The 12,021-nt window shown below is 43.8% G+C and overlaps 1 protein-coding gene across 1 annotated transcript in view; it reads left to right on the top strand.

Annotated features, from left to right (window-relative positions):
• PCSK9 (proprotein convertase subtilisin/kexin type 9) overlaps positions 1-12,021 on the top strand; it is a 43,032-nt gene that overhangs the window by 24,860 nt on the left and 6,151 nt on the right. The window contains exons 7-10 of the mRNA XM_083357679.1: positions 3,097-3,280; positions 7,771-7,941; positions 11,060-11,208; positions 11,335-11,515. Coding sequence (XP_083213805.1) covers positions 3,097-3,280; positions 7,771-7,941; positions 11,060-11,208; positions 11,335-11,515 — 685 coding nt within the window. The remainder of the gene's footprint in view (positions 1-3,096; positions 3,281-7,770; positions 7,942-11,059; positions 11,209-11,334; positions 11,516-12,021) is intronic.

Below are 12,021 nucleotides of genomic sequence, written 5' to 3' on the forward strand. Positions count from 1 at the left end.
CAGCTAAAGACAAAATACTCAGCAGAATCCTCAGGTGGGCAACAACAGGTTGGCCAGCACAAAACCCACACCCCCAATTCCAGCCATTCTATAACAGGAGAAATGAAATATCTTCACACATGGGATGCCTTCTATGGGGAAATCGAGTCATAATACCTAATAGGAACATAAATCAAACATTAGACATCTTACACGAAGGACATCCAGGCATTGTCAAGATGAAAGCTATGGCCAGAAGTTATGTCTGGTGGCCTGGCATAGATAAAGAGATAGAAAAATATGTAGGAGGGTGCTACACCTGTCAAGCAACACGAAGCGAGCCACCCCAAGCACCAATTCACAAATGGGAAACTACAAAAAACCCATGGTCACGCATACATTTAGATTTCGCAGGACCTATCCAGGGACAGAGTTTCCTAATAGTAGTGGACAGCTATTCTAAATGGTTAGAAGTCACCCCCCTTAGAAAAACAACGTCAGGAGCCACTATACAGGCCCTAAGGAAAATATTCGCCACACATGGCCTCCCAGACACCATGGTTTCAGACAATGGACCTCAATTCACCTCTCGTGAATTTCAGATGTTCGCTATGAAGAACTGTATTAGGCTGGTCACGTCTGCACCGTTCCACCCATCGACGAACGGGATGGCTGAAATTATGGTGCGTTCCACAAAAGAAGCTCTAAAAAAATTCGTCAAGGGGAACTGGCAGCGGCGACTCAGCCAGTTCCTAATGTCACAACACGCAACTCCATGCACAACAACGGGCAAATCACCCGTGGAACTAAGATGGGGGAGGAGACTCATAACGTGGCTCGACAGACTACATCCTGACACATACCCGGAAGAAAACGATCACCCCCACCCAAACCGCACCCTCAAACCGGGGCAAATGATATGGGCACGGTCATACACAGACAAAAACAAATGGGTCCAAGGGACAGTGCTAAAACAAACAGGACCCATTTCTTATCTAATATCCACACAAACTCACGGCAATCTACGCCGCCATATCGATCAACTCAGACCAAGACAACCACCGCACAACCCAGAACCTCAACACGAGCTGCAAGCCCCCGCAGAAATACTGCCGATACCAAACCAAGAGGAAGAGGGGCAAGAAAACTTACTGCCACCTGAACCAGACATCGCCCCACTTCCAAGACGCTCCAACAGGAACAGAAGAGCCCCCACATACTTAAAGGACTACCAGTGGGCAGGTTCCAACGACCAAGGGGGAGGGAAAGCTCCAGTGGAGGGGTATGGGGTGTATTATATCTGTAAACAACATTAATATAAGTTAAACAAGTTATTCCAGTTATACGGTGAGGGAAAAAACAATCTGACAGGAGAACACGCGGGAACTTTGACAGCTGTCAAAGTTCCCCGCACGGCGCAGGCGCAGCCACTGACAGCTCGCGGCTGTCAAAACACCGAGCCATGCGGAAGCAAGAACTGTCAAGAGCAGACGGCGCGGATTGGTCCGGTTAGACACGGCGCCAAAAGGAACGTTCCTGATTGGCCCTTACTGACAGCTGCCGGCTATAAAAGCCGGGCAAGTTATCCTGTTTTTGTCTTGCTCTAAATAAACCTTTAGTTAAGTAGCCTGTCGTCCCGAGTGGTCCTTCCGGCTACTTCAAGTTCAGCTCATCAAGATCTGCCGGTTACCTCGCTGCCTTAAATGCAGTGTTTTTCACTTGTCACAATGATGCCCCAACACATTTAACGTATGGGAAGTTGAGGAAGATTGTGAAGCTTCACCCATGCCATCCTCTCAGCTGTTTAGATGGTGTGGATCAGGTCTCCTGCATGCTTGTGGAGTGCCAGGATGTGAGCAAGATACTGGCTTATCCAGGGTCTGTCTAAATACCCTGATGGCGTGATTCTGTTGTGGGTTTGCTGGTGATGCATGCAATAACGTTATATAGATACACAATAAAGAATAGAGCTAGCCTATTTGATCCCACGGTCTCTTTTGAACTTTTAATATGGTATGATAGTTTTATTGACTGTTCCTCAGCAATAACCTATTTTCCTCCAATATGTAAACAAACATAGGCCATTGTGTAATACAAATATTTGTATTGTGTGAAGCTCTCCAAGCTTAATATCGGGACAATGAAGAATCAGTCTGATACTTGAAACCTCAATATAATTAAAAACATCCATCACTACTTATAATGGCAGACAGCAAGATCAGGCTTAGATAATACTCATGTGGGAATTTGACTAGGAATATGGGGTTTTTTTAGGGGAGAGATTTTAATTTCATGATGTCAACATACTTTTCCTGCGGATGAACCCGTGCTTAATATTTGACAGCAGAATTTCAGTCAGGAGCTTTTTCCAAATACATGTGGAATTTCTGGAAAGCAGCTCCTGATACTGTAGTAGTGAGATAGATGGGACACATAGACTTAATCTAAGCCAATTTATTTGGTTCTTTTTTATTTTATAGTCCTCTCATGAGTCATCTAAAGAGGAATGCTTACAGACATATTATCTAGGAGATATTTTAGAAAAACTAGATTTTGAGAGGAGAAAAACATGAAATAATAATTGCACAATATTTTTGGTATTTCCAGGTGACATTTCCCTGTGTCACCAAACACCTCTGATCGGCTCAGTCCAGAAAATCAGTTATCTAGGAAAATTTGGAGGGAAGGTCTTTCTCAATGGAGAAATGGACTAAAGAATCATTTGCAAAGGATTTTAATTTTTTAAATTTATTACATTGAATAGACTTAGGCTAAATGGCCAACAAACCTCCCTCTAAATATAGAGCAAGAATAATACCTGGTGAAACTATGCTGGGGCTGGAGGAAGAGGATAAGGAAGCAATCTTTGTGAACACTCCTTCCCTCAACATTCTTGAACAAATGCTCTAAAAGGCTTTGAGAAGCTACTGGAGCAGTACGAAGAATGACAAAAGGAAGGAGAGCTGGTGAAGAACATCTTCTCGTTGCTTTCCTCAGCATAGCTCCCCGCTGGATCCAGACATAGAGAGAAACCTCTTTATTCATAGATCCAACTCTGATTCTGATATCCTGTTTCTGCTACTTGCTCAGGACTGACAAGATACTCTCTTATCGTAGGTGATTACAGTTGGAGCAACCAACGCCCAAGACCAGCCTGCCTCCATGGGGACTTTGGGAACCAACTTTGGGCGCTGCGTAGATGTCTTTGCTCCTGGGGATGATATCATTGGTGCCTCTAGTGACTGCAGTACCTGCTTCACAGCTCAGAGTGGGACATCACAAGCAGCTGCCCATGTTGCAGGTTGTATTGTGTGATGGAAATTTGAGGAGTCCAGCAAGTCGCACAGCTCTCGTTTATTGCAATGAGGTTCTCTGAAGATGAACCATCAATAACATGTGCCTTGTTACGTGAATTTTTTGAGGCAAGAATGATGAGATTTTCCAATAGTGGAAAAAGTCTTTTTTTTTCCAATTTCATTCAAAATAATACTCTTGGATTTGCAAAATTCAAACCTATAGAACAATGCGTGGCGGTAATGCATTGTTGTCAGTGGGGGAAAACATGGGCAGAGTTTGTTTCTTTGCATTTGATGTTAGGGAAGGTAAAAATTGAAGTATTAAGCCTTAAGGACACCCTTTTTTAGTAGTTAAAATGAACAAAGGATGACACAATGATTTGTATTAGCTTGGTTAGCTCCAGGGGCTACAAAAAGAAAGCAACTAGTATTAGCAGTAGCACTTAGACTTATATACCGCTTCACAGGGCTTTACGGCCCTCTCTTAGCAGTTTACAATATCAGCATATTGTGTTGTGATTCAGGGTCAGCCTGTGGGTTCGGCAGTTGGGTTGGACGACTCGGAGGAGGAGGGGGGTGTTGAAGACCTTGCTGAGGGGGTTGAAGATCTTGCTGATGAGAGCCCTCAGCCAGGCCCCTCCCACTTGGTCACCACGGAGACCCAGCTGTGTGAGCCTGACAGCGTGGATGAAGATGACCCACAGCTGGCCCTGTTCAAGGACGCCCAACGCAGGAGGAAGTCAATTAGGAGTAAACAGAGGAAGGCAATGGGGCTTTTCGGAAGGAGGCAGAGAGAAGCCACGCCCTGAACTCTATATAAGGGGAATGTCTGGGAGGGCTGGTTTGCTGAAGGCAACCGCTCGGATAGTTCATGTTTCTTAAAGCTCCGGTTTCTTGGTTTGTCTTGTTCCGTTTGTTTTTGTAGTAATAAATTTGGCAGGCGTAATTCCAGCCTCTTGCCTTCTTGTAAAAGGGGTTGTCCCTGCCTTTTCTGCAGGGCCGGTAGCAGGCTGGTACAGAACATATTGCCCCCAACAATCTGCATCCTCATTTTACCTACCTCTGAAGGATGGAAAGCTGAGTCAACCTTGAGTTGGTCAGAATCGAACTGCTGAATTGCTGTCAGCCGGCAGTCAGCAGAAGTAGCCTGCAGTACTGCATTCTAACCACTGGGCCACCAGGGCTCTGGTGTTCCTACCTTTGTAATACCCACCAGTGGTACAAATTAAACTGGTACAATTTGGACATTTTCATTGCATCTATGTTTTAATGGCACCAGTGGATTGCTTAAAGAATTGGTAGACCTTTGCATTTCCCCTTGTCTTTTTCTAGAAGAGGCAGGTAAATAATTTTGTCTGTATTATCAAGATAAGCAAGTTTAGTCCTTTTTAGATTCCATTGGCTTCCTGAAAAAATATTTAAACTCCTGATGAAGCTGACTTATGAGAAACTGAATTGATGTTTAGGATTTAGAGTAACTTTTAACTGAGTATGGAACAGGGACTTTTTATTGATGGATAGGCCTCTTTCTCTCCATATAAATCTAATTTATAGTTTTCCGTCATGCCATCCCCCGCCGCTGGGCGGCGGAGCCGACCAGGTGGTTCCGCCCCAGGCGCCTAATGGACCCAGATCGGTTCCAGAGGGCGCTTGGGCCTATACCTATCACCCTTACCCACAGCCCAGTCGATGCCCTGGTGGAGGCCTGGGAAACGGCAGCCACCAGGGCACTCGACTGCGTTGTACCCATGCGACCTCTGACCCGACGCAGATCCCGTTGGGCCCCATGGTTCTCTGTGGAGCTCCGGGAGATGAAGCGGCGAAGACGAGGTCTAGAGAGCGGTTGGAGATCCAGCCGATCCGAATCCGACCGATTGCAGTTAAGAACCTTTATAAGGTCTTATCTTGCGGCGATAAGGACGGCGAAGTCTAATCTACTTTGCCGCCCTTATCGCGTCCGCAGATAATCGCCCGGCCGCCCTGTTTAGGGTGACTCGCTCCCTCCTTAACCAGGAGGTGAGAGAGGATCCCATGCAGGGACGAGCCGAGGAGTTTAGTCATCATCTGGCGGACAAAATCGCTCGGATCCGGACCGGCTTGGACTCTGACTGGGCAGAGTCTAATGTGGAGGAATCAGGCGGTCTTGAGCACGTTATCTGGAATGAGTTCGACCCTGTTTCCCCTGATGATGTGGACAGGATCATGGGGAGACTGAGCACCACCACCTGTTTGTTGGATCCGTGCCCCTCCTGGCTAGCTTATGCGGCTCGGGAAGGAACACGAGGCTGGTTCCATGCAGTAATAACTGCTTCCTTGAAGGAGGGTGTCTTTCCTGCCGCCTTGAAGGAGGCGGTGGTGAGACCCCTTCTCAAGAAGCCTGCTTTGGACCCGGCTGTTTTAAACAACTACCGTCCAGTCTCCAACCTTCGCTTTCTGGCGAAGGTTGTTGAGAGTGTGGTGGCGCATCAGCTCCCTCTGTTCCTGGAGGAAACTGATTATCTGGACCCGTACCAATCGGGCTTCAGGCCCGGACACAGCACGGAGACGGCATTGGTCGCGCTGGTGAATGATCTCTGGAGGGCTAGGGACAGGGGTTGCTCCTCTGTCCTGGTCCTATTAGATCTCTCAGCGGCGTTCGATACCATCGACCATGGTATCTTACTGCGGCGTCTCAGGGGGCTGGGAGTGGGAGGCACCGTTTTACGGTGGTTCTCCTCCTACCTCCAGGGCCGCTCGCAGTCGGTGTTGACAGGAGGGCAGAGATCCGCCCCGAGGTCTCTCATTTGTGGAGTCCCTCAGGGGTCGGTTCTCTCGCCTCTCCTGTTCAACATCTATATGAAGCCGCTGGGCGAGATCATTCGTGGTTTTGGGGTGGGGTATCATCAGTACGCTGATGATACCCAACTTTTTCTTTCCACCCCGAACCAACCCAGTGATGCCCTCTCCGTGATGTCCCGATGCCTGGAGGCGGTTCAGGTCTGGATGGGGAGAAACAGGCTTCGTCTCAATCCCGCCAAGACTGAGTGGCTGTGCATATCGGCATCTCGGGTTAACCAAGTTATTCCATCCTTAATGATGGGGGGTGAGGTGTTACCCCCCGTCGATAGGGCTCGCAACTTGGGCGTCCTCCTGGATTCACGGCTCAATTTTGAAGATCACATAGGAGCCGTGACCAGGGGGGCTTTTGCCCAGGTTCGCCTGGTGCGCCAGTTGCGTCCCTATCTGGACCGAGACGCCCTACGCACAGTTACTCATGCGCTTGTGACCTCCCGTTTGGACTACTGTAACGCTCTCTACATGGGGCTGCCCTTGAAGACCACTCGGAGGCTTCAACTGGTGTAGAATGCGGCCGCGCGAGTTGTAATGGGGGCTTCCCGATACTCCCATGTAACACCTCTACTCCGTGAGCTGCATTGGCTTCCGGTTGCCCTCCGGGTGAAATTCAAGGTGCTGGTTATCACCTATAAAGCCCTACATGGCCTGGGTCCGGGATATCTGAGGGAACACCTGCTGCCGGCATCAAATGCCCTTCGCCCAGTGCGCTCCCACAGGGAGGGTCTGCTCAGGGTCCCGCCGGTAAGAGACTGCCGGCGGGTGACACCCAGGGATAGGGCCTTCTCGGTGGGAGCGCCTGCCCTCTGGAACCAGCTGCCAGTGGAGCTGAGAACTGCCCCCGACCTTCGATCATTCCGCCGGGGCCTGAAGACCTGGCTCTTCGAGCTCTCGGGCCCAGACTGAGGAGGAATTTTTAATTTGGGGTTCTTTTTAATTGACTACAGGGTTAATTTAATATTTTTTAATTTGGTTCTTAATTTTTGTATTTTGGATTTTTAATTCCCTGTAAACCGCCCTGAGTCCTCAGGGAATAGGGCGGTATATAAATATAACTAAATAAATAAATAAATAAATAAATAATATCATATTCACTTTTCCAATCACATTCAGAAACAGGAAAGAAAATTATTTGACTGAAAGTTCCCCAGTGTTTTAAATCAAACTGGCCTGATAAAACATTTATTTTCCATTAATTTCTTATGAGCTTTAATCACAAAGCAGAAATACAGGGATGAGATGGGACAAAACCATGAAAACAAAGACATTCTCATATATAATCTTTTAAGCCATTGAGACTGGTGTTACTCTGAAATGTTACTGGAGCATTAATTCAAATTAGAAATTGAAGAGCATAGTTGGTTCATGCTTATATTATTCATATGCGCACACATATAGAAATCCTCAGACGCAGGCAGGTGGATTCAAGCATAATTTTTTTTGAAGGGAAAATGTAAGAGAACATTGGCATTTGTATTAAGTTGCCTCAGATTTTGCCAAGCAAATAATCGGTATCAATTGGGCTTCCTTTAAAAAAACCATACAAGCACAAAGCGTTATTTTGCGGTAATTATACAAATATAAAATGTAGAAATACATAACCTAATCCCTCTTCATGTGTGTTTTTTTGAGGAATAAAAACAGGGCTTGTTTCTTGTCCTAGGTATTGCAGCCATTATTTTGAATGCCAACCCCGCTCTGTCCATCTCCGAGCTGAGGCAAAAACTGATCCACTTTTCTGTCAAAAACCTTATGAACGAGGCTTGGTTTCCAGAAGACCAGAGGCTGTTAACACCAAACAGAGTGGCTGGGCTTCCCTCCAAAATTGTAGCAGGTGAGAGTCCTGTTGATGTCTTCTTCATTGGTACAGGCCTGAACTATGTCAGATCCTGTGTCTTCATGCGAGTCTTGACTCCTGGAAACTGCCTGAATATGTCTATCACGTTTTATTAGAAATATATTTGGTAGTGGTTTGCATTGCTTTCTTGCAGGGGCTGAGGAAGAGTGATTGACCCAAAATTACCCAGATGTCTCATGTCGAAACCAGGGCTAGAAACTCACACTCTTCTGGTTCTAGCTTGGTGTTTTTACCCACTACACCAAACTAACTATTTGAACTTAGCTGCTACCTATTCAACCTGATTATAATTGAATATAAACTTTAAACCTGGAGTAATTTTTTTACTGCCTTGATTGAGCAAACTCCTTAAGAAGCTGAGGATTATACCAGGACTTTGAATTGGCTAATAAACTATTGCCCCAATGAATTATTTTTATAGCCAAATAAAGCTTATGTCAGGATCTCTATCGTCGGCCTGGCGCCTTGCTGGCGTCCTGCCATCAAAGGAGAAGGGAGTGCAGAGGCATTTGGGGCAACCCACACCTGTGTATCTAATGGTGGGAAATGGGAAGGGGGAACTGACATGAAGAAGACCAGGGCTGTTTGTACCGGTTACATCAGGCATCTTTAACGCCGCTTGCCCAGAGTATGAAATTCCAACACTCTAAACAACCCAGAGTTTCCCACAACATCTCGGCGATCCTGGTTTGGGTGATAACGGACTGGACATTGGGTGGAGGGATGAGGAATGTTAAGTTTGGCTCTTTGTATCAGTGAGTGGGAACTTCAGTTTCTGCTTCATCTTCCTGCAACCAACATCTTTAGTAAAAATTCCATCACTAGAAGTCGCTAAAAATAAGCTGTCAGACCTGCCCCAAAACAATCATTTAGGAAAGCAGACTCTACACTCCAGTTGATTGAAGTGAAAAAGAATTTTTACTAAAGATGTTAGTAAAATTTTACTAAAGATGCTTGCAGGAATAATTCTTATTCTACTAATCATGTATAATAGCATATTCTTCATGATTTGAAGTCTGCCCAAGAACTTGGACATGGTAAGGGTAATGTCTGTGTATGAGGAGGAGCCCAACAATACTGTTGGTTGTGATTGGTCTGTTGTAAGTTGTTCCAAATTCAGACAGTAAAGGGGTGTGCATTATGTTCAAAGAGATGATCAGTCTGAATTTTAAGTATCTTTTTTTTTGCCCTGTGATGTTATCTGCAGTTTTATGTTTCCAGCCATTCTGAATTGATGGTGAATTTGTACTCTTGACCAAAATGCCAGTGATATCTTCCCAATTCAACTATGCCTTTTTTGTAATCGTCTTCCTTGGCACGACTGGCATTTACTAACTAAACTGATCTTTTCTACTTTTGCTTTGACAACATTTGTACTTAATGCTTGTTCTTGAGCAATAAAAAGCATTCTTTCTACAATGCTTCCTTTTTAAAATACTTCATCCTTAAGCCACTGTCATGTTTTACTGTTGTCAAATTTTCCTTCAATACCTTTCAAGGAAGATATTGCTTTTGCTTTTCCAATTTTCTAACCTCATTTCAAGCTGTTGCTTTTTATACTCACTGAGATTCCATTTCCCCAAATAGCCTTTCTTTCTGAGATTAATTCAATAAAGCTTTGTTATTGCCTTGATGTAATCATTAAGCTTTATTTTTGTTCTTTATTTTACCTTTAATCGGTGCTAGCCCACCAGTCTTTCTTGGAAAAAAATCTTGTCAATAACAATATGAGGATATAGGGCATTATTTCTAAGCATTAATTTTCTGATTTGCTGGTCAAGATTAACAAGGTTCAATATTCCTGTAATAGATCTAATTATTGATATTGCTTATGAATTGTCTGATTCAACCATTTTGGTGAGATTTTAGGATTTTCTTCAACCAACTACATTAATTCGAGCCTATAGTATTCTTCTATTTATTTGTTGTACAAACTATCTGATGTTTCCAAAATTTCCAGATATTTATAAGCTCACTTAGGTGCTAGAGTCTAGACCTTTTATGTTTGTTTTACTTAAAAGTTGAGTATCTTGTGAGTTAATTCATTTAAATGTGATCGCACATTTATCAAGTCCAAATTGTGTTGCACTATCTGTATTTGGCCCCATTTTCTCTCTTTAGAAAATCTATTGACATCTCTTTCACTAGTTTTTTAAACTATTAGCCTTTTTGTATCTATTTTACTGTTAATCAACATTTGTAACTTAATTGATAACCAAAATGTAAGCATATTTGCTAGTTAGGCAGAAATCTAAACTAAATTTCATTTTTGATGTGTGCCATTGTACCCACAGTAAAAAAATGACAATAAAGGTAGTCTAGTCTAATCTAATCTAATCTAATCTAATCTAATCTAATCTAATCCAATCCCTCCAAATAGCCAGTTTTATTCATGAACTTCACTCAACCTTTGCAATTTTTAATTCTTGTTTTATGGCAAGAATGACCCATCTTTTCAACTTTTGCCATCAGTTTCCTCCTTGGAGATCATCGGGGATATGTCTGTGGTATAGGGATGTCACCAGATGTCACCAGGTACGCCAGTCTATGAAACAGACACCATGCAGTTCTAAGCTACTTCTAGCAGAACAGCTTTAGCAGCAGAATCTTGGAAATCTGAATGTGCCATCTTCCCTCCCTCTTCACAAGGCGGGAAACTCGGGTGTTTTTCAAATTATTTCCTTGGCTTGGACTCAAGCTTCACTTATTTAATTGTTAGCTTGATTGTGGATGTTCCATATGTTCTTCAAAGCCATTCTCTCTACCTACTCTAGAAGGTGAAGTGAAAACCTTTGACCTTCTTTAGTGTTTGGAAAATGTTTTTTTGGGGGGGAGGCTTAGCACGCTAATTCCTGCCTTTATTTCAGGGTTTTCAAAGTTAAAATAATGCAAGCACAAAGAAGACATTTTTCAAACTTCAGCACCTCTGGTTTGAGGTTTATTCAGTCAATTATGTGTGTTAGTGCAATGTATTTTTCAAAGGTAGGATCTTTCCAAGTGGTTGAATTACAGAAATTGTAAAGCCTGGAGATAGTCCTAAACAAATGGGATTCTGTTAGTCCTTTAACAGTGACCATTAGCGACTCTCTTTCAGAAGAACAACTGTACTGTCGCTCTGTGTGGTCTTCCTTGTCTGACTCAACCAGTGAAGCAACAGCTGTTGCCCGATGCAACAGCAACGAAGACATGTTCAGCTGCTCAAGTTTATCAAAGAATGGCAAGCGGCGAGGGGAGCACATTGAGGTAATGTTCAAAGGCAAGATGGTGTAGTTTGCTATTTAATTTTAATTAATTTTATACACAGATCTGCATCTCAGCTGGATATGAAAATCAGATTTGATGCCACTTCTTCTTTTCCCTAAATGCTAGGATATTGGAGGCAAGAAGGAGTGTGTGGCTCACAACAGATTTCGAGGCCAAGGTGTCTATGCCATAGCTAGGTGTTGCATTTGGCCCAAGGCTGACTGCCAGGTTAATAGCCATTCACAGACCACAGAGGGCATGGCCATGAAAAGTGTTACCTGCATCAAAGATAGCCATGTTTTGACAGGTATGCTATGACAGCTCTGATGGTAGTAACTAAAGCAAAATTTATGATGTGGAGGTATGTTTATGTATAAGTTGTATTGTAGCAAATGGGATCTGCACTAAAATAGGTCTTGTATGCATAAAATACTAAGAGCATATCAGATTGTGTGACTAATGGTATGCTATTGGCAGAGACCAGCTTTAGCAGCACAAAAGAAAAAAAAGTTACAGTTCCTGCTTCTCACCATCTTCTAGCATTTCCCACCAGAAATAAAACTTCTTAATGATAAAGCTGATCCGGATTCCACTTTCATCTGGCTCCCCATTTGTCTTGTGCTAAATGCCTGGCATTCCCCATCTGGTCCACTGTGGAAACGTTAAAATATTTTTTGAACACTTTGCAAAAATTGAAAACCAAAGTTGATAGTTCCATTTTCCCTTTCCTAAGGATTTTTTGGGGGTTTTTTTTGCATGTGAGAATACAGACTGCAGGATGTGCCGCCATTTATTTTCTAATCTTACAGTAAT

Source organism: Vipera ursinii (assembly GCF_947247035.1).
Source record: "Vipera ursinii genome assembly, chromosome: 3".
Lineage (NCBI taxonomy): Eukaryota > Metazoa > Chordata > Lepidosauria > Squamata > Viperidae > Vipera > Vipera ursinii.